At 43.3% G+C, this 23,371-nt stretch overlaps 1 protein-coding gene across 3 annotated transcripts; it reads left to right on the forward strand.

Annotated features, from left to right (window-relative positions):
• Positions 1 to 3,179: 3,179 nt before the first annotated feature.
• EVX1 (even-skipped homeobox 1) lies at positions 3,180 to 9,170 on the forward strand. Of its 3 annotated transcripts, XM_087711839.1 has the most exons (4): positions 3,180 to 3,368; positions 3,404 to 3,872; positions 6,742 to 7,025; positions 8,637 to 9,170. In XM_087711839.1, the coding sequence occupies exons 1-4, from the start codon at positions 3,180 to 3,182 to the stop codon at positions 9,168 to 9,170; spliced, it is 1,476 nt and encodes a 491-aa protein (XP_087567965.1). The 3 variants fall into 3 exon arrangements, with proteins under 3 accessions (XP_087567965.1, XP_087567966.1, XP_087567967.1); XM_087711840.1 differs by lacking the exon at positions 3,180 to 3,368 and having other exon boundaries at positions 3,413 to 3,872; positions 6,763 to 7,025; XM_087711841.1 differs by lacking the exon at positions 3,180 to 3,368 and having other exon boundaries at positions 3,413 to 3,872; positions 6,766 to 7,025.
• Positions 9,171 to 23,371: the final 14,201 nt, after the last annotated feature.

Raw genomic sequence — 23,371 nt, forward strand, 5'->3', positions numbered from 1 at the left:
CTATTAATATCATTCTGCCCCATGATATTTTTCCAGGACCTTATTGTAAGACTTGTTTTTTCAAGACTGTGTTTTTGTAAAACAGAACTACCGCTACAATAGCAAGTGAATCAACAAATCAATTCAGAATCCTCTAAAAGTAAAAGAAGGAGAGGCAGAAATATTAATGCCCATTAGTCCACATGAATTTCAGACTCCTATTCTGTACAATTTTAATGTATTATGAATAAGCCCTTTCTTTAATTTCTTTCACTTTGTTGAGCCCCGTTTTACTAGAACTACCAGTCATTGGCAATGTAGACCTTTGATCACCGGTATATCTCAAAGTATAGCTGAGAATTTCTTGTCCCAAGGTGGGCAGAACAATTACTCATTTTTTCTCCCTCCTGAATTATCCGGGGGGAGGGCATGTACAAAGCTGCTTTTAACTCAGTGAATTCCATTTGGTGGAGCCAATTTTTAATTTTAATCAGGTTACTCTTTAATTAACTGGAATGTTGTAAATGCCAACTAGGCTGTAGTACTGTTCCTGAGGATCCTGCTTGGAAGGCATTGAAGCCCTTTCCTCCTGCAAATGAAACTGATACCAACTTGCTCCATGCACAGTAGTAGGTCCATTTGTCACATCTGAAAATCAACAAGGATTAACTCCTCCAATAGTTTTGATACTTTTAAACAGCGGAAAGAGAGGGATTCAGACATGCAAAGGACATGCACCACCACCCGTCCTTCCAAAGGACCCAGAGGTTTTCAAGGTCATCCTGAAAGTCAGGCAACAAAGAAGATCTGCTTTCTGCTGAGTCTTGGTCGTCCAGCCCTGGAAATCCTAGTGTGACTGGAGAGGTCAAATTCTCTTTGACATGGTTTCCATACTTCCAACTAATACATCAACAGTGGGGAACAATAGTGTGTGGGCAGGAGATTCTCTTCTGGTTTTCTGGAGAAGAGGACAATGTAAAGTTGCCCCCTGCCCCACTTCTGCACACTGGGAAAGAAAGCCACATTTGCACATTCTCTGTTGCCTAGATTCAAGCCCAAGATAGTGCACAACCTCTCTTTTGCAAATCCAGGAATAATTGCACTAATGCCTCTCCACTGCTCTATGTGCATATTTCTCCCGCTGGCCAGAACCACTATTCAAGTTTTGCCCCGGAGAGAAGTAAAACTAACAATGGGGGTGCTTTTTAAGGGCAACCAGCTGCCTAACTCAGACGCTGAGGACTCATTTATTACCCTGTTCAGCTCTAAAGGGTAATTCACCTGAAATTAAGAGCAGTGAATTTAGCAAATCTTTTCCCCAATACACAGCTTATTCTTCTATGGGCTTCATTACCGTTACGATCATAAATGTTAGCTCAAAGCGCCTCTCTTCTTCAGCCATTCTGGAATCAATAATTTGGTGTTTCCCGCAGTGGCATCACTCCTGCAGCTCACTTAAACAAACGAACCTGCTTTAAAACCCATATCACTTTTCCTTATATTGGCCGCAAATAATGCTGTGAGATTTTACCAAATGCCTGCAATCGAGGGACCAAACTTTCCTGCTTTATTAGCTTGAAATATACTTTTCCCAAACAAATTTCTATGCAATTCGGGGACAGTATCTCCTACTGAATTCATAATGTTTTATTTCTGAAGAAGCAGCCATAAAACTCTGCAGCCAGAGCGCTATCCAACCTTCCAGGCCAAACCTACTGATATGGGTTGGGAGAAGTTTGCAGGACTCCCCTTCTTACAAAGGGGTGGGCTTAAAGAGCTTAAAACGAAACGGGAGGCTGCAGGCGGCGAGCAATCAAAATGAAACATCTTTATAGTGCGGAATTGTGCTTGCGGGGTCTTCAGCTGCTTCTATAATTTGTTTTATAATTGTCAGTCACAGGGCAGCGATATTTCTGCTAGAAACAGATTTGTTTCATTAATGCCACTACACGATTACTGAACTCTTATTCACCATTCTCAGTCCCAACCTGGCTTCTTCAAATTATTAGACTGATGGGAACTTGTGTAGCTTTGGTTTAAAAACTGGGAGGCTTCTGTGCACTACACACATAAAAAATCCCAACCTCTAAATCGTTTACCGTACTAGAAATGTTACTGAACGAAAGTTTATATGCAAAAGTTTTTTTAAAAAAAAATCGTAATAAGAGTGAGTTACAAAGAATGGATTAAGGGTGAGGTGTTATTCTATGGTTCTTAAACGCGTAGGATTTTTTTGGGGGGGGGGGGGCTTGCCTGCAAAGGAAGAATAAAACAACAACCAAGATTTAAATCATTATATATCTTAAAGTAGGTTGGTTACATTTGCAAGATAAAAACTTCTACAAAACTTGGTCCCCTAAATTTTATACATTCAACACAAATCTGCCTAGACTTTTGTCGTTTCCAATTAGTAGCTGCCTGTTGTTTCTTTCTAGGATCGAAACGTGTTAATCACCCTCTGGTAGATTTTCCTCCTAAAGCAAGAAAAACACATTTTTTTGTCTATGTAAAATGCACATACATAAAGTTATCCTTAGCCACCATCAGCACTGGGGGCAGGACATCAGTCAAGCTGTCCTCCTTCAGGATTGCTCTTAATTCTGGAGTTCCAGCCAAATGGGCCAAAAACCTGAAATCCACTGATGCCTTTGAAAGAGAAGGGAGGAGGGAGAAGGTTCAAACAAATCGCAAGGGGCCACCTCGGTCATCAGGAACGAAAGGTCTGAACCTAGTTTTCAAGGGCATCTTGGAAACCATTGGCCTGTACCAGCTGGAAAGGTAGGACTCCTTCGGAATCAGCGATCTGTGGATGTCGTCTTCACGTCTGGCCAGGCGCCACTCTGAAACGTCTCCCGTGTGGTGGATCAAAGACGGGTATCATTAAACCAGGTACGCGGCAGAATTGGATCTAAAGGAGGTTGGCCTTTCAGGTGAAGACCTCGAATAGGCAGTAGTATGGTAATAGCCTTTCCTCTGTCCTGCCTGCTTTGCTTCCCGCCTCCCTCCCTTGCACTGGTTACACCTGGTGCTTTCCCCCTCCTCTCCACCTCCCTTAACTCTTCGCTCCGGCTCTTCCTTTCATCTTCCGGCCGGCAGACGCTCCTATTTATCCCCCGGCAATCAAGCCAGTGGCGTCACCAGAGGTAACAGTAATGACGAGTGCACCATTAAGGGATGACAGCATTAGAAAGAAGAGGGCAATGGTGAGTTCCCTCCCAGAGCCGGCGCTGCACACTGGAGCGTTCGCATCACAAGGTCATCCCCCCCGACTCGCCCCGTTCGCGGCTCCCCTCTGTCTCGGTAGAAGAAGACTCGGGCGGAAGGGAGGGAAGGCGCCCCGGAGTGGATGGAGGCTCGGGAGGGGTGGGGGTGGGGAAAAGCGCCAGAACGCGAGAGGAAGAACCCGGTTGGACTGCATTAAAAGACATCCACGATGGAAACCAGAAAGGAGATGGTGCTGTTTCTGGACGGAGTTCAGCTTGGCCCTCTGGCTGGCCAGAGGGTGTCTAATATGGCAGAGGCCATGGGGACCCCGGGCCCGGATCCACAAGACAAGATGATGCCCAGGATTTGCTTGAGCTCTAGAGCTGCCTCCTTGTCTTCCCAAGGAAATGGAGGAGCGGGAAGATGTGCAGGAGGAGGAGAAGAGGAAGAGGAGGAAGAAGAGGAGGAGGTGGAAGTCCTACCAGCGCCAGGGACCGTCCCAGAGAACCGCTCCGCAGCAGCAGCGCTTCTTTCTGCTAATCAGCAGATCTCCCTCCACCGCCTTCCCCCCACCAAAGCCCCCCAAAGCAGTTCCGACACCGAATCGGATTTCTATGAGGAAATCGAGGTGAGCTGCACCCCGGATTGCGCCCCTGACAACGCGGAATACCACCTCCAGCACAGCAAAGGTACCCGACCCCTCCCCGCTTCCCTTCTCTTGAGCTCCCCGGGGAGACCCATCTGGATTCGCAGCTGGGTGGGACGGGACAAGACTAGTGCTGCTGTTTGGCTCAGTCCTCAGAGCGCTTCAAAGCGGCGACTGGCAGCCGGTTGTTCAGTCTGGCTTAGGTGATTTCTGGATCGCCGCCTGCGTTTTATTTTCTTCCCCTCCCTCTTTGAACTGCCCTCTCCCGGTCTCCAAATCCTGAGGCTTGGTCGCTTCCATCTCTAATTGCCCACCAAGAGGCATCTGCAATAAGCCACACACATCTCCCCCTTTGAAGTCTAACGACATGTTACCGGAGGACGTGAAATCGCATCCTCGCTGCAACAAAGAATTAAAAGCTTTGCAGAATTCCCGCTCCCTGAAGCCTAGACTTTGATTGCAATAAATCCCCCAGAAGCTTCTCTTTCTTTCCCTATTGCTGTGCCTAGCACCTTCTTGATGCTCCCTCCTTCCAAGATTATAGGACTACGTGGTGCCCCCTGCCCCCTTCCTATTGCCTCGAACAGGAAAGGAAAGCTTCCTTCTTCACAGTTCACAGCAAGATCAAAAGCATACAACCGCTCCTGCCGGCCGTCCTGTCCAAAGGCTGTGTTGCAAGAAAGCAGGCGAGCAATTTTCTCTAGCAAATTGCAGGATGCCTGGACTAATGAAGAAGCAATCACAGCACAGGCGACATCGTTCACGCACCTTCTCTCCCACCGGCAGAAAGACCGAGGTCTCTTTCTCTCTCTCTCCCCCTTCCCCCTCTCTTTCTCTCTCTCTCTCTCCCTGTCCTCCTTGTCCCTCAACTGAACACCCTGCAGTTCTCACGTCCTCTTGGCAGGTTTGTTCGAGGCTCCAATTGCTCTTCACTTCCCTGTCTTGTGGCGCCAGTTCGGAAATGGCTGTGGGATTTAATGTCTTTGGTCTCAGGAGGACACCCTGAGAATCGTCTGCAATGGAAAGCAAAAGTCCGGGATCGAGGGCCTTTCCATACCCTCCCTGCTTTTCTCTTTCTTTCCTAAACCCCCAACCCTAGGCGCCTTCTGTGAAAGGGATGCCCAGAATGGAAGCTCTTGTTTTGCTTCTGAGAATTTCTTTCACCTGGAGCTTTTTTGGGGGTGGGGGTGGGGGACGCGATTCCTTATAAAGAAACCGAGAAAAAGACCAGAAGCGTGTAGTTGGCGTTATAGACATGTTTCTCTTATCGCGGGTAGCTTGGCAGTGGAGGAGGCTTGGAGAGGGACGTGGCAGCCTCTTTCAGTCTCTTTACTAGGCCCCAAATGTTGCCGGCTGGAGTGCCAGTTCTTTCACGTAATAGAAAAGGGGAATCCGAGAGGGATCCAGTGCCATTCCTTTACAACATATTCTGTAATGCACTACAATGTGTGTAATCCAATGTAGACCCTGCTTGTCTTGTTCACTGGTGATCTCTGTATGTGTTTGAAGATGGACTCTTCTGTGTCTTCACTTCCAGAACGAGGCTATCGCAACACAAAACACAGGCAGGTGAGGGCACTTATTGTAGCATAAAATTTTCAGGTCCATTGGATCAGGTGCAGGATAACAATGATGGCGATTTCCCTTTTCTTGGCAAGAAGGGATATAGAAGCTCTTAAAACACTTTCCTCCCCATTGGATATGTATGTGTGTGGGAGATATCTCGGACCTTTATTCCTCTCTTACAAGTTCCTCTCAACTGCAGGTGCTACCAAATAAATGTTAGAGAAAAGCTTGCCATTCTTTCCGCTTCCGGAAAGGAGTTTACAGACCAGAGGTGCCTTTGCGTCCAGGTGGACGCCGGGATACGTTCCTCCTCAGGTTTCCTGACACGTTGGCTTTAAACGAGGAGCCTTTCGTGGCATCGGGTTGCTTTGCATCGGATGACAGATTCGGTGCCAGAAACTAGTGTGATCTGTGAATAAAACGTGGCCAGGAAAAGGGAAAATGCAATTTACGGTAAACTCTGTCCGGTAGATTTTAGGGTAATTTATTCCAGAGTGTGGTCCTGGGTTTGTGGATTCATATGCTCAATCCCACAAAATGGGATTGGCACTGAATGACTCTATATCCTCAATAGAAAAACGGGCAGAAAAACAGGGTACATGTTCAAGTGGAGACAATTAATTCGATTTACTCCTCGGAAGGTATTTTTAGGATTGTAACTTGAAAGGCGGAGAAAAAAGGCAGATGGGAAAATTTGGCCTCTAGATTCGGTATTCGGTGGGCATCACTGGGTGATCACCAAGGAATTCAAATAACTTTTCTTTCTTCTTGGAATATAACGCCTGATTAAATGCAACTTATGGGTTGTCCAACCCTTGAGAGTAAAACCCATTCAATCTAACGAAATTTAGCGTCCGAATAAACGTACCTGCAGCCAAACCCAGTGATTGACGGGGCATGCGATTTATATCTGAGCAGCCCAATTTAATAAGGCTGAGGATTGAACTGGTCCCCCCCCCCAAAATTCCTCAATCAACCTGTTGTCAGACAAGCTTGTTTTTATTCATTAGCTATTCGTTTTTATTTATTCATTATTCGTGTGCACTATATATAACACTTTGTATTCCTAGATTAAAGGCCTGCCTGGGTCCCGCATCTTCAGAAGTCGAGGAGACTAACTTGCTTTATTTCAAACGTGATGAAGCAGCCCTGTCAACTCTCCAGGGTCTCTTCAATAGTATTCGAGAGGAGCCCCCTGTCCTAAGCCTCTGCTCCCAAGGGCTGTCCTATTGCCCGAATTGGTGTGGGAGGGGGAAGAATTAGAAATGGGGTGGTGGTGGGAACATCGTCAGAGCTCCAGCTGTCTTTCTCCCTCTGGATGGCTTCCTCTCTACTCTCCCCTGCAGGTCAATGCTCGGGTACTTCAGCAGGGAGCCCTAGCAGCGAAGGCGATCTCTCCAAGGGCAGCGGTGGCACTGGCAGCGGTGAAGGAGGAGGTGGAGGTGGTGGAGTAGGTTCTCAGGGGTCACTGGCCTGCAGCGCCAGCGATCAAATGCGCCGCTATCGCACCGCCTTCACCAGGGAGCAGATAGCCAGGCTGGAGAAAGAGTTTTACCGGGAGAATTACGTATCCAGACCCAGGAGATGTGAGCTGGCCGCCGCCTTAAACTTACCCGAAACAACTATCAAGGTAGGGTTGCATGTATATTTAGCCAAAACCCAGGAAACCTCCCTGGATTTCGGAGCATTTCCACGTGTCTTGGACTTTGCCCTCCCCAAGTCCTCTCCACTCCCCCCACCCTAGTTTCCACCGTCAAATCGTTTCAAAAGCAGCACTCTTTCTGGGTCTTGGTGGGTCTTGGTGGGTCTTGATCCGCCATTGTAAATGATTGATTTCACCTCGGGATACGTAGACGGTTTCCCAGCTCTGCAGCGGTTTCTTCTTGGAAGAAGATGAACTAGCTGGGAGATAAATCTCGTTTCTCCTTTCAGTGAAACTTCTTTCCGGGTGGGTGTGACTAGGTCTACAGCTATAGGGAGTAGGTCTACAGTCCCCCTAGGGACTGTTTCTTAAGGACTTAATTTCAGCCACTTCCAAAAATCAGTTCCATGTAGTGCAAAGTGCTTAAAATGATGGTCAGGAAACTCATGCACCCTCGCCAACACTATATTTTGAGTACACCTTAACTCTCCCTTCCCCCACACCACCGAACATCCACTTGTTATGGCTTGCTGAAATCAATAACACCCCGAAGTCACTGCATTTAAACTAAAACGTCAGGCTTTAGCCATTAGAATGGAAACATTCTAATGCCTATTTTAAGTGGCTTAAATAATATCTGTACCATTACACAAAGTAGCAGTTGAGCAGATTTATTGGGGAATAAGCACCTTAAAACTAAGGAGATTTCCTAAGTAATCTTATAGGTAGGATTTACATACTTTTTGCCTATCTCTCCTGAAACAGAACTGCCTAATTTGAACCTCTCAGGGTGCATGTTAAAGATATTAAATCATTTTCAGCGCATTCGTATTAAGGAATTTCCTGTACACTTAGGCAGGCTGTCATTGAGGCTGTTTAGCTTCACTGCACATCTTAGACATGAGAATTGTCTGAAAGATCTTGGACATATTTTAGCAACGACTAAAAACTGGCAGAAAAGAAAGAAGAGAAAGGCACATAGGAAGCAATCTTGCTATTAAGCATTACCAACTATTATTACTGTTATTACAATTATTATCAAAATACCATTGATCGCTGCTGCACTAGACTTATGTGGCTGTAAAAAAAGAATATTTTGTGCATATTGTGGAAGAATATAATAACAGTATATAATCTATGATGTTTCAGGGAAAACTTATTTTTCCATACCTCATATTAGTCTACTGATGTGCACTTCTCATGTTTTTCACTCATTTATTCCTTCACAATAATTTTGCTTTATTTCTATTTAAATGTGTGGGCCACAAACAATTCCAATCCTTGATAATTGTGCAGATCTGGCAAGTACATTATTGCAAACATCAATAAATATAACGAAGCCTCCCAACCTGATTTTTAAAGGTACTGTGGGAGAAAATGCTGGGCAAATAAGTTCCATATCATCAAAATCTTGAATATTATCAGTAGCCAGAGGCAGCTGCCCCCCCGAGCCTATGCCTGACGTTCCCCAGGTGAATCATTCCCCAGCCTCCGGGGAAGATGCCGAGCTCGGGCATGGAGGGGAGGGTTGTGGCGGGATCCCAGCCTTGCTGGCGACTCAGAGCTTCCTTTGCTTTGCCTGTCTGTCCTCCCACCCAGGTGTGGTTCCAGAACCGGCGGATGAAAGACAAGAGGCAGCGCCTGGCCATGACTTGGCCCCATCCGGCGGATCCAGCATTCTATACCTACATGATGAGCCACGCGGCGGCCACCGGCAACTTGCCCTACCCCTTCCCCTCTCACCTGCCCCTGCCTTATTATTCCCACATGGGCCTCGGAGCCGCTTCGGCTTCGGCAGCAGCTGCCCCTTTCAATTCCCCGCTGAGGCCGCTGGACACCTTTCGCGTCCTCTCCCACCCATACCCGCGACCAGAACTGCTGTGCGCCTTTCGACACCCCTCTCTTTATGCCGGCCCGACTCACGGGCTGAGCGGTGCCGGAGGGAGCCCTTGCTCCTGCTTGGCTTGTCACGGCAGTCAGGCGACCGGGCTAGTCCAGCGGCCTTCGGGATCGGACTTTAGCTGCTCGGCCACCACCCGGACGGACTCCTTTCTCACGTTTACACCTTCGGTGCTGAGCAAGGCCTCCTCGGTCCCCCTGGACCAGCGCGAAGAAGTCCCTCTGACTAGATAAAGGACCCATCTCAGGTTGCGCTCTTTTCCTCCTGCCCTCCCCGTCCCGGCCGCCCTCCTTCCCAGAGACCACCAGGTCTGTGATCGCTCCTTTCCTAGTGTTTAATCCCGTTAACCAGTGGACATCAACGAATGGAAACAACCCCTCCCCGAGCCTGGAAGATGGGGAAGATTTCTAATGCGCACAAATCCGCGGAAGAACCTTGACCAAAGAGGGACTTGGCGGATTAATTCACAAAGATGGGAAAAGGTGGGGGGTACCACAGGAAAGCAGGGGTGGTTGTCTCCAGCCTATCTGGACAGATGCTCACTAAACTACGGCGCCAATACTTTATGCATAACCTTATATGTGACTAAAAGGGAAATACTTGAAAGAAGAAATTGTTGATCCTTAAAAAAAAGTGTACGTCTGATGAAAGTAAAGATTTATTCTTTGCCAGATTAAAAAGAAAAAAGAATGCAAAAGAAGGGCCTTTGTGGATTTGCGATAGTGTCAATCTGTTTCTAAGCCTTTTCTTCCTCTCTTTAGTCCGACATCCTTTAAAAAGTAACAACTCTGAACTATACATTTTTTAAAAGTTAACTCTTGGAAATCTTAGCTCCACACATGCATATATACCTTCATGCATACACCTTCTGTGCACCAGCTGAGTAAGTGGGGAGGGAGGGAGAGAGGAAAGTGAGAAAGAGGGAGTCGACACAGGGAACCCAGAGGGATTAAAGCTATTTGTCCTTTAAAATAACAGCGTTCTACTGTCAGGCTCTGAATTGTGACCACACGGACCAAATTAACAAGTGATGTATATGTAGTGGGGAAGGCTTACACAGGCGCGCGCGCGCGCGCGCGCACACACACACACACACACACACAGACACACACACACACACGCACGCCTTTTTGAAAAGGGAATCAGCTGCAAGGCTAATATTCTTAGGATAGAGCCAGCGTGGCTGCCAAACACTAACAAGCCGTCAAGGGAAGAGATTAAACGACAGGAAGCGAGATTCTTTTCTCCCCGCAATCACTCAATCACTGGTCTGTAAATGAAAGCTGAATCTGTTTCCTTCTCCTTCCGGGTTTAATTTCAGTTCCCCAACAATCTTGGGGTTTAGAAGTGATTTTCTGCCTCTGTATTATTCACTGTATTTGTTATTGTAATTTCCTGTTTTTCATATATGGCATACATCTCCCCATTCCTGCCTCCCCCTCCTCGGATTCCTGGGTATGTTATACGTTTTTCTTCTTCAATCTCAATGAAACTACCTCCAGCTCCTTAGGTTACCTGTTTTTTGATTGATAGAAGGACAGCCCTCCACATTTAATACTGAAGAACAATTTTACTGAACCCAAAGACTTACAAATTGGCTGGCTTTTTTCTCCTTCTTGCTTAATTGGGACCACGAAAAATGATATAAAATGCTTGAGTTAATTAACAAATTTTAAATCATTGCATTATTTTAAAAGGTATATTATACCTTGAAACAAAAGCAGGAAATTACTTGCAGTAGAACAGAAGATTTAAAAACATTTTTTGGAATGCAGTATGCCCAAGAAATTATTTCGTTTCTATTTCAAACATAATTCAAATAGAGGGAAAATGTTTGAGAGATTGGTGACAGGAAGGAAGGAAGAAAGAAAGGTAGATTGGTGACAGGAAGGAAAAAAGGTAGCTATTTGGACATACACTGCTAATTTATGACAAATCTCCAAGGAAGTCATGAAGATTTCATAATTTACAATCCAAATCTATCAGTGAAGTAAACCTGATACCAGCTAGAATAAAAGGTCTACACTGTAATTAGGTTTTAGGAAAATCACTGGATTAAAAAACCTGATCCTTTAACAATGTTAATGTATGAAAGCAACGTTTTTGCCATTTTGTCGGAAATCTTTGGGGTTAATTGCTAGGCTTTCCGATAACCTATTAGAAGGGGAAATATCTTTGTTCTTCTAAAACATGCTCACTAATTCTTGTGATAAATTCCACTTTAGCATACTGATCAAGGAAACGTGACAATGGGGAGAAGCTATTCATTTCAATGGACTCACGGCAAAGAGAATTTCCTTGTCTGGGAAATCCTTCATTTTACTTTAAAACTGCATTAGTTTCTAGAGACAAGGAAGGATGAACCAACTTTTTGGAGCCTTTTATGTCAAGAAAGGTTCGTGGCTCATTCTAAAATCTAAATACTTGGCAAATTATTCTCTCCAAGCAAATGGAAAGATGTCAAACTCAAAAGAGTAAAAAGAACGAAGAACGAAAATAGGAACAATTATTTTATCTAATCGGTATCATTAAAATTGCTTAAAGCACAATATCCTAAACAAATAAATATGCAAACCATAAGATTAACCTCAAACGTACTGAAAATTCTCTAGACGCCTAGACTGGATGAAAAGGAATAAATCCCACAAAAAATCAGCAAGACTTAGTCCTGAGTAAAAGTGGTTAACTTTTGGGGTGCAAATTAAGTTCTAGATCAGGAATGAAAATATGTTGAGCTCCCATCTCTAGAACTTCCGAACTTCTAAGGTCGAAATGCTTGACCAATGCATGGTTGGGACTTCTTAAGGGGAACGCAGATCGAAGTTAATGTCTTTCTGCAGTTTTTCTTTCGCTTTCTGTTTCGGTTGTGGATGATGGGAATTGTAAGCCAACCGAGTTGCATCATTTTATGAGAGCTGTGTAGAAGAAATAAAATTAAGGAGATTTCTATCCACCCCCCTTTTTTGAGATAGGAGAGCTTGGAAATCTAGATATGTTAATCATAATGGTACAACGGTAAAAGGTTCTGTTGACCAAATACTTGCTCATCGGTTTGTCAGGGTCCTTCTTTAGATAATAGGTAAAGACTTGAAACCCTCAGAAATATTGATCAATCTAATTTCAGCAAAAAAGTTTCAATCCTGAACTTCAGCTTTAACCGCTTTGCTCAGATCAAAATTCTTATGCCATCCCGGTATCCTGAAGTCACCTTCCAAGGGAAGTCCACATATCAGGAAAGGTAGGAAGGTTGCCTTAAACAAGCCCCAAAATGTTCACATGTTTAATGTCTTATTTTTCAACTAAGAGTGATAACAACGGCTGTAAATTTCAGAACGGCGATTTTTTTAAAAAATAGAAAGTATCTTGGTTATCCCACCCCCCACCCCTACAATCTTATAAGCAAACAGCACAGAGTCCAAATATATGGGAGACAGCTCCCATAGATTCAACCAGCTTCCTTGGGATTGATGGTAGATGTCATTTGGTGCATTTGGAAGATACTATAGGGTTCTCAAAATCTTAAACTTTAAGATGCGTGAGTTCAATTTCCAGTAATTGGGGACCAGCGGGGGGATTAAAAGAGGCGCCCTCTCATCCTCCAAATGGGCGGTTTCGTCCTAAAGTGTCAATTCCGCTCAGGCAAACCTAGGTGATTTCTTAACCACTTTGATGAGTCAAATATTTACAGGATTGCTGTGCCAAGCGTTGCGTTCTAATTGGGGGAGACTCCGGAAAGTCTCAGCTTCCCCCAGAAGTGAAATTCACATTGCCTACATATGGAGGGGGAGAGGGCAGGTAGGGGGATGAGGGATGGGAGAGAAGGAGAGAGGGAGAGAGGGAGAGGGAGAGGGGGAGAGAGGGAGAGGGAAAGGGAGAGAGAGAGATTGGTTGGTGTAATGGAGACCAAGGCGTCTAAAGTGTGCTACTGATCACCCATAAAGCCCTACATGGCAGTGGATCTGGATACTTGAGAGACCGCCTTCTGCCAATTACCTCCCTACGACCTATAAGATCTCATAGGTTAGGCCTCCTCCGTATTCCATCGGCCAGCCAGTGTCGGCTGGCAACTACAAGGAGGAGGGCCTTCTCAGCAGCGGCCCCGACCCTTTGGAACGAGCTCCCCGTAGAGATTCGTACCCTCTCCACCGTCCAGGCCTTCCGCACAGCCTTGAAGAACTGGCTCTCCCGTCAGGCCTGGGGATAAGGACCATTACCCCGCCCGAATGTTGTATGCATGTTGTTTGCTATTTTATTATGTGTTGTCGTCTTAGTGTTGTATTCCCCCTTCCCTGGTTTGCTGTGAGCCGCCCTGAGTCCCCTCAGGGAAAAGGGCGGCCTACAAATAAAATCAATTACAATTACAATTACAATTAAAGTATTGTGGTGTATATTTATACATATCTACAGTATTCTTGTATTATCGTTTAGGCACGAAACCATATCTATGTGTTTGGGCCAGTCGTACCTTTAGTGCCCTAGGAAAAAGGCAAGGGCAAATCGCCCCTTCCCCCATAAATATTGCCAAGAAAACTGAGTGGATTTCTCTGTATAATCTTCAGGAGTGGCTCCAAAACACAAAGCTTGCATGCATGTATGTGTGCACCCCCACGATCAGCCTCGTTCATGTCGCCATTGTCGTTTTCAAGGGACTCCTTTCGATCTTTTCCACCCTACCAGGGATGAGGCACCGCCTCCCCCACCTGGTCAGGGGGCAAAGATTGCGGAGCCCAGGTAAACAAGCTGCGAGGGGGCGGCGATGCCAGGCGTATTTTCATTTAATAGGGAGAGAAAATGAGGTGTCTGAAGCGATATTGGAAACTACAAGATCGATGATCCGCCCTGTGTCCAATCAGCAGCCTTTAATTGACTGTATTTTCTAGGTAATTGAGCCACTCTGCCTCTAAATTGAAGTGGAAGATATAACAATACATCTTTCTCCCAGGAATTACTCATTACTTCATAATGAAAATTTTCTTTTGCTCCTTCTTCCTCTTTCTTGGCAAGAGCTTCCAGGAGGAAAATGCAAAGATAGTGAGGTATAGGGAAAATTATTCTTGCGTGGGGGGAGGGGAACGTAGAAGGCCGCCAATAATGGGAGCGGTGGTTTCACACGACTGAAGGGAACCGGCCTGGGGACCTTCGGAGTATGAAAGCGGTGGGTTTGGTGAAGGAAACTCGGGAAGCACTTGAAAGTCTGAGAGTGAGGTGGGTGGTTGAGCGCGTTTGTGTTTAAGTCACGTATCGAGTCTTTTTCAGCCTTCAAAATACTCCCAGACCCCACCAGCTCGCCCCTCCCACTTGCTCCGGGGGACAAGTGGGGGGGGGCTGGTGGGAGTCCAGCGACAGCATTTCGGAGCTGAATTTGGGGAGTCACAATCAGCAGGTTGTGAATTTGATCCTAGGTAGAGGCAGATGTAGGGTCTCCTGGTTGAGCAGGGGGTTGGACTAGATGTCCTGCAAGGTCCCTTCCAACTCTGTTAATCTGTAAAGGCTCAGCCCAGATCAGCACCGGGAGGAAAGTGAGGCTACTCGCTGCCTGCCTGCCTTTCTTCCCTCCTCCTCTTCCCTTCTCAAGCTACTCGTCTCCAGGCCCCGCCTCAGTGCCACTTGCCAGCCAGCCCGGCTCGTCTCCAACAGGCCAGCGGCGGGTTGTTAGCGGGTGATTGATTGCCTTATTAAAGCGTGTTCTTGTAAGTGTGACCGAAGGGATTGCACTGCATATGTTATAAATAATGCTCATTTTAAGCAAGTGAGGGAGGGGAAAGCGAGCAGGCGAGACACGGGTCAGCACTCAATAATCCCACCGACCGAGTCGACCTGGAGGGGCGAAAAAGGGGCAGGCTCTGATCGAGGGACCGAGACTTCCCTTCCCATCAGGCTTGCCGGACCCTCTTCATTCTCGCCCAGAAGTCGGCAGCTGGAAGGAAGGGTCTACTTACCCCAAGGATGTTTTTGTTCCCGGAAGGTCTATAATTGGGGACTCCTCATTCTTGTTTAACTCCGAATTGATTTCTTTCCAGGTGGAGTGGACTGTGAGCGCAGCAAGAAAGCAGATCCGCAGTGACCGCTGTGAACCAAGAGTAGAAATCATGTTGCTGCTTCGCATCACTTTGGAGGGATACCCATCTATTTTTATTACTTTTACAGTAATGAAAATATTTAAACAACTGCAATTGGGCGAAAGATACTGCCCAAAATCAGTGTTCATAGTGACTCGAATAAATGATTCTTTCCATTCTGGGTGCAAAGGGTGATTGGGGACTCCCTACAGGTTTCCTCCCGCTCAAGGGGCTATTGTGCAACCAGTTGAGAAACGCAATGACATGCGAATCAGTAACAGAAAGAAGGCCCGAAATGAATGGTTTCTTCAGGATCGGTTTTCTGTAGCCCTTCTTTGCACTCCTAAAATCCGCCCCCCCAATGTCCAGTGGTTAGCAGGTTGGGCGGCAGGAGGGTGCAGGGGTATCCCTGAGAAAGGAAGTTTCTTCTTCTCATTATTTTCCTGCACTCCACCTCCCTCTCACTCTTTAATTGCGTTGTTTTAATCCGAAATGGAACCACTGCAGACATTAGCCACCATATGCCGAGCTAAATGCCCCCCAGTCTTGTCCATAATCCTGGCAAGGGTGTGGGAGATGTCAAGGTTAGCTGCTCCCTTTTCATTGCCCGTGATGGAAACTCAGAGTGCCCTTGGGGGGGGGGCATTCAGCAAAGCCAGATTTGGGAGAGAGGGGGATGTAGTTAGGCCAGCAGGGCTGATTTTCCAGTGCAAAAGAAAGTGAACTAGGATCTAAAGACAGGAGCTAAGACTGTTAAACCTACAGTCTGTTAAGCTTATTATCTTCTGCTATCTTCCCTAAATGGGAATTGAGCAAATGATCTTTCTTCAGATCCTTAATGTCTGCCTGAAAGTATCACCCTTCCCAGTAAAATAATCCAATCCACATTCCGGACTGTTGATGGACGCAGTCAATGCAAAGGCAAATGAAGGACTGACTATACAATATGGAGAACAGAGAGCCAGATACTAACTCCTAAATTATTTTTCCCAATAATTCTGATATTTAGCTGGAGAACCTGCGTATAAAGTCTTCTATTGACAAATTAATTATTTAGGGCCAGTTCCCAGTATTTCAGGATTAAATCAAGTTGATCTAGCAAAAAGATTCTACTTAGATTGCACAAGAGGAAAATTATCTACTATTACTGTGCACAAAACAAATGTGGGTTTGGGGTTTTTTTTTTGTACAGCAAGAGCATAAGATGGAGGGTCCAACTTTTCAAGGTGTTTATCTTAGAGAAATAGGTTCAATGCCACTGGTTGAAATTTATGTACTTTAGCTTGGTTAGGAAGCTAAGCAAGTGTTGGATCAGATTACTACAGATACTCCTTGATTTACAACAGTTTGTTTAGTGACTTTTTGAAGTTACAACAGCACTGAAAAAAGTGGCATGTCAATTTTTCACACTTATGACTCTTTCAGCATCCCCATGGTCACATGATTTGTATTTGGATGCTTGACTCATATTTATGATGGTTGTAATGTCCTGATTGTCCTGGAGTCATGAGATTTCTCTTTTGCGACCTTCTGACAAGCAAAGTCAATGGGGAAATTAGATTCACTTAACAACCGTGTTACTAATTTAAGAATTGCAGTGATTCACTTAACAAATGTGGTGAGAAAAGTCGTAAAATGGAGCAAACTTAATAAATTTCTTAGTGACCTATATTTTGGATTCAATTGTGGACTATCTTCAACCATCAAGGGATATTACAGCTACAGGATAGAGTGGAAGAGGAAACAGTACCATAAACTGCCCCTGTAATTGCCACACACAAAAAAGCCTACATATCCATGAAATCACTAGGAAAGAAGCTTCATAGCAGAGTTTTTCAAACATAACTTTAAGGTGCATGGACTTCAATGCCCAGAATCCCCCAGCCAGCATGACAATTCTTAAGTTTTGTAAAAAATACTGTTTTTATAGAAAAACAGAAAAAAAAACATTTTTCTTGAAAATAACCTTATAATCCGCTAATCTTGTTTGCACCTTGGTTTTAGTCTAGACTGTGAAATTTAACATTATTCCCCAAAAGATAATGGAAGACCACTTTGATATGACACAAGTAAGTCCCCGAAACCGTGAGTGGAGCTGGATGAAAGGACCTTTTCCTAGTAATTTATTTGTGTTATCAGACACAAATCTCTTCAATAAATTTCTCCAGGAAAGAGTTCAGGTCAAACATGGTGGTTTATCTGCTCTGAAAGAAATCAGAAAATGGCAATACATAAGCATGTTTGGAGTTTGAAACCTTTAACTCAAAATGGGCCAAAGACCTGTTTGTTGAAAAAGGTTTGAGGTTAGGGTTATTCTACTGTTCCTAAGTGCCTTTCCAGTTTGGAGATTTACCACACATAGGTCCTCGTTACACACTTTTATTATGTATCTCATCAAAATCTAAACTCTGCAGAGCTCATAAGATCTTCTTCATAGCCATGCCGAAAATTCACTCAATGTTTTTCTTTCAGCAGAGGGAGGGGGAAGAAAAAGAGGCTGCTTTGCCTGAGGAGAACAAGATTGCCACTTAAAATATAATATGAAAGCAGTAAGCAATTATTTAAAAGAAGGCTGTTTAGAAAAATATTTGTATTTATTGCAGCTGCTTGATTGGCCTCGTTAAAGCTTGGAGAGCACTTAAATTGTGTGACAATCTCATTTAAATCCAGCATCGTTCCAGCAGGATGAGGCGCCTGAATAGACCAATCACTCTATAATGATGATGAATGAGAAATTAATTCAGATACAAGCGAGACAATTTAGGCCTTCATCTGTTTAAATAGCCTTTCAAGATTATTCGCAACTGCAGGTCACAGATTTAATCAATTGTCCAATCTTGTGAAAGTCATATCCCTTTGCAACTTCATTGAGATTATTTATAGAGAAACACGAGACCAATAAAACCAAGCCAGAATGAAGTGAGGATGGCATTAAAGGGTTGGGCGGCTTGAGGCAAAACTCAAGTTGTCCCCAATCTGAAACTTCCACTTTGATGGGCTACCTTGCCCATTATCCCCCTCCTGTTGGCTGATAGTAGGCATTGTACTCCAAGATGTTCAGAAGGTGCCCAGGTGTAGAACATTTGATTATGAAACCACAAACCATATTTGGATGGATTAAAATTGGAAACTTTTCTTGGTGGGAGTGCCCTCACAGTGGGCTCAAAAGAACCAAAGATGGACACTACAAGCCCCACCTGATCAAGGTGCATAATTAGACCCAGCCAAAGTGAGGTGCAGAAGTAGGTTGGGGAACAGCAGATTAGACCCTGATAGAGAGCCACAACAGTAAGAAAGCTCCTCATCTGACTTCACACGCTGCAAGCTCACTCTACCTTCCAGATTGTTTTTAACTACGTGGACAACATGTGAAAAGAGTTTTCAACACAAACATTTATTTCAGAATCCACACAGTGCTTTTATCACCCTAGTTTTCTGCAAACAATCAGTGGGGCTTACTCCCATAAGAGGATACAGAATTTCACCCTATAATTAATAGGTCTCTTGCAGTATTAAGAACTCTTACCAGGCAAACATTTCCATTAAGATTAATAAGGCCTACTCTGTCCCGAAGATATCATTAGATTTAAACAGTGATCCCTGAAAGTCACCATTTTATAAATATTTGTGGGGGAGATAAATTCCGTTGAAACACATTGACTAGAAATAAAATCTAATGTTATTCCAGATTCTTCATTCAAAACAAATTGCTCAGAGCAGGTCTACCCTGCTTCAATTGGAGAAAAAACGACACAGCCAGGGCCAGAAGAGAAAGTTTTAGCAAGCTTTCCCTGATAAAAAGGTAGCCTTTTTCCATGTAATAAAAGTACTAGGAATAGAATGTTAGGATAGATTCATCCATTCATCCATCATCTATCATACATCTAGCTACCATAGAATTTCTCTCTCTCTCTCCCTATCTATCTATCTATCTATCTATCTATCTATCTATCTATCTATCTATCTATCATCTATCATCTATCATCTATCTATCTATCGTCCTATCTCTCTCTCTCTCTCTCTATCCATCCATCCATCCATCCATCCATCCACCCACCTATCATCCTATCATCTATTATCTACCTACCATCTATCTATCATCCATCATCTATCTATCATCCATCTATCTACCATCTACCTACCATCTATCTTCCTACCATCTACCTATCATTCATCTCTCCCTCTCTCCCCATCCATCCATCCATCCATCCATCCATCCATCTATCTATCTATATCATCCTATCATCTAACTATCATCCTATCTCTCACCTATCTTGCTAATTATCATCTATTTAGCTATCATCAATATCATCTAGGTAGCTAGCTATCATCTAGCTAGCTATCATCTACCTAGTTATCATCTATCTGTCTATCTATTTATCTCTTTCCATTTATCATCCTATCATCTATCTATCATCTACCTACCATCTATCTTCCTACCATCTACCTATCATTCATCTCTCACTCTCTCCATCCATCCATCCATCCATCCATCCATCCATCCATCCATCCATCTATCTATCTATCTATCTATCTATCTATCTATCTATCTCATCCTATCATCTATCTATCATCCTATCTCTCACCTATCTAGCTAGTTATCATCTATTTAGCTATCATCAATATCATCTAGGTAGCTAGCTATCATCTAGCTAGCTATAATCTACCTAGTTATCATCTATCTGTCTATCTATTTATCTCTATCCATTTATCATCCTATCATCTATCTATCATCTAGCTAGCTATCATCTAGCTAGTTATCATCTGTTTCTGTCTGTCTGTCTGTCTGTCTATCTATCTATCTATCTATCTATCTATCTATCTATCTATCTATCTATCTATCCATCCATCCATCCATCCATCCATCCATCCATCCATCCATCCACCCATCCATCCATCCACCCACCCACCTATCATCCTATCATCTATCATCTACCTACCATCTATCTATCTATCATCCATCATCTATCTATCATCCATCTATCTACCATCTACCTACCATCTATCTTCCTACCATCTACCTATCATTCATCTCTCCCTCTCTCCCCATCCATCCATCCATCCATCCATCCATCCATCCATCCATCTATCTATCTATCTATCTATCTATCTATCTCATCCTATCATCTATCTATCATCCTATCTCTCACCTATCTAGCTAGTTATCATCTATTTAGCTATCATCAATATCATCTAGGTAGCTAGCTATCATCTAGCTAGCTATAATCTACCTAGTTATCATCTATCTGTCTATCTATTTATCTCTATCCATTTATCATCCTATCATCTATCTATCATCTAGCTAGCTATCATCTAGCTAGTTATCATCTGTTTCTGTCTGTCTGTCTGTCTGTCTATCTATCTATCTATCTATCTATCTATCTATCTATCTATCTATCTATCTATCTATCTATCTATCTATCCATCCATCCATCCATCCATCCATCCATCCACCCATCCATCCATCCACCCACCCACCTATCATCCTATCATCTATCATCTACCTACCATCTATCTATCTATCATCCATCATCTATCTATCATCCATCTATCTACCATCTACCTACCATCTATCTTCCTACCATCTACCTATCATTCATCTCTCCCTCTCTCCCCATCCATCCATCCATCCATCCATCCATCCATCCATCCATCTATCATCATCTATCTATCTATCTATCTATCTATCTATCTATCTATCTATCTATCTATCTATCTATCTATCTATCTATATCATCCTATCATCTAACTATCATCCTATCTCTCACCTATCTAGCTAATTATCATCTATTTAGCTATCATCAATATCATCTAGGTAGCTAGCAATCATCTAGCTAGCTATCATCTATCTAGTTATCATCTAACTGTCTGTCTATTTATCTCTATCCATTTATCATCCTATCATCTAGCTATCATCTAGCTATCTATCATCTAGCTAGTTATCATCTGTTTCTGTCTGTCTGTCTGTCTATCTGTCTATCTATCTATCTATCTATCTATCTATCTATCCATCCATCCATCCATCCATCCATCCATCCATCCATCCATCCATCCATCCATCCATCATCCTATTATCTATCTATCATCTATCTACCATCTATCATCCATCATCTATCTATCTACCATCTACCTACCATCTATCTTCCTACCATCTACCTATCATTCATCTCTCCCTCTCTCACCATCCATCCATCCATCCATCCATCCAACCAACCAACCAACCAACCAACCAACCAACCATCCATCCATCCATCCATCCATCCATCCATCCATCCATCCATCCATCCATCCATCCATCCAACCAACCAACCAACCAACCAACCAACCAACCAACCAACCAACCAACCAACCAACCAACCAACCAACCAACCAACCAACCAACCAACCAACCAACCAACCATCCATCCATATCTATCTATCTATCTATCTATCTATCTATCTATCTATCTATCTATCTATCTATCTATCTATCTATCTATATCATCCTACATCTATCTATCATCCTATCTCTCACCTATCTAGCTAGTTATCATCTATTTAGCTATCATCAATATCATCTAGGTAGCTAGCTATCATCTAGCTAGCTATCAGATACCTAGTTATCATCTGTCTATTTATCTCTATCCATTTATCATCCTATCATCTATGTATCATCTAGCTAGCTATCATCTAGCTAGTTATCATCTGTTTCTGTCTGTCTGTCTGTCTGTCTGTCTATCTATCTATCTATCTATCTATCTATCTATCTATCTATCTATCTATCTATCTTTCTTATATATCTATCTATCTTATCTATCTATCTTATCTATCTTATCAATCATCTGTCTGTAAAGCAGAAGGTATAAAATAGGGCTTCTTTTAGAGATAAGCAAAAGGCTAATGCTGTAGACATTTTATCCCGGAGCAGTGTTTCTCTATAGTACCAAAGAAACAGAAGGAGTAGTAAGTTTCTGACTAACATTTTATTAAATCATTGAAAAGAAAACACATGTTTTGCTTCATCTAGATTAACCTGGTGCAAAAAAAGGAAGTGTATAAATACTACACACCCCTATAGTCAGTGCTGAAGAAGAGGAGTTTAGCTTGCAGCAGGGGGCAAGACTCATGCATCTGCTCAAGTGTGTGTGTGTGTGTGTGTGTGTGTGTGTGTGTGTGTGTGAGAGAGAGAGAGAGAGAGAGAGAGAGAGAGAGAGAGAGAGAGAGAGAGAGAGAGAGAGAGAGAGAGAGAGAGAGAGAGAGAGATTTTAACCATCATGTCCAAAGGCACTAGCTTGGAGGAGTGTTGGGTATTATAGGAGTACAGAACTCAAGCTAGGTGTACTCTCACTGTTTGTTTCTTCTAGATTTTGTTCTTGGGAAAATATGTAGGTTCCTTTAAATTATAAGCCACTCTGAGCGAAAGATGACAGAGAAGCTTTCACAATAAATAACAGGATGACCCCATATTCTAGCATTTTCCTAGTATTATAAATGCAAAAGTATGATTAGAAGATGTTTTTGAGAAACAAATCAGCTTCTTGAGTATGTACCAGGTGAAACTGGCAAGCCATAGAAAAGAAGGGGCAGTAGTCAAATTTTATAAGGTTAATGAGCATCTTTAAATGCCAATGAACAGAGGTCCAGACAACACAGAGATTGGTTATAGGTCTGTGTAGATCTGATGAGGAACATTACTAAGGATGTAGGTCTTTAGCAAAAACTGGGCAACTAGTAGCGGAATCTTAGTAAGTTTGTTACTGGGAACAATCAAACCTTAGATAATGATTACAATGGCTGTATTCAATATGTTAAATTTAAGAAACCAACTTGAGTTCTTTTGGTTAAGAGTCCTTAAAAGACCCCATGCTAGAATATAGGATCATCCTGTTATCCCACTCTTTTGAGAGTAAGTTCCATTGAAACTAATGGGGTTGCTTGCAAAATAGTTCTGGAGGGGATTATTCACTATATGTATTTATTTAAAAGCAAACTTTTTTTTCAATAAAATGTCAGCATTAAATTTTTAATAGAAAACCCATGCAAAGGAATCAGTGGAACTCAAAAGCAAAATATCCTCCAGGTTTGCCTATTCAAAATCTTCCCTTCCCCTCTGCAAACTGTCAGTACTAAGAGCCTGAACCAAAAGGTTTGATGTGTAGTACATTTTACTTTGTTTAGTAGCTACCTTCATAGAACAGTCTTCCCTGATTTTTAATTATGTTTAATTATAGTCTGCATCCTTAAATCACATGTACAATGGCAAAACGTCTGGATGGTTACTTGTATGGCCGCAAAAAGATATATAAAACTAACCTTAAAAAGTTGTTGGGGACGGTGTTTGCTTGCTTGCTTTTAGTAGCATAGATATAGTTTCCTAATTTGCAGGAGTCATGAGG

Source organism: Thamnophis sirtalis, unplaced genomic scaffold (genome assembly GCF_051295495.1).
Source record: "Thamnophis sirtalis isolate CommonGarterSnake01/CBP01778 unplaced genomic scaffold, rThaSir2_p1.2 scaffold_4, whole genome shotgun sequence".
Classification (NCBI taxonomy): Eukaryota; Metazoa; Chordata; class Lepidosauria; order Squamata; family Natricidae; genus Thamnophis; species Thamnophis sirtalis.

Bases quoted from the DNA above. Each gene is read 5' to 3' on its own strand.
- EVX1 (XM_087711839.1), top strand. From the start codon at position 3,180: ATGGTGAGTTCCCTCCCAGAGCCGGCGCTGCACACTGGAGCGTTCGCA. The intron at 3,369-3,403 runs GCGAGAGGAAGA...CTGCATTAAAAG, and splicing joins GTGGGGAAAAGCGCCAGAAC to ACATCCACGATGGAAACCAG. The intron at 3,873-6,741 runs GTACCCGACCCC...TCTCCCCTGCAG, and splicing joins CCACCTCCAGCACAGCAAAG to GTCAATGCTCGGGTACTTCA.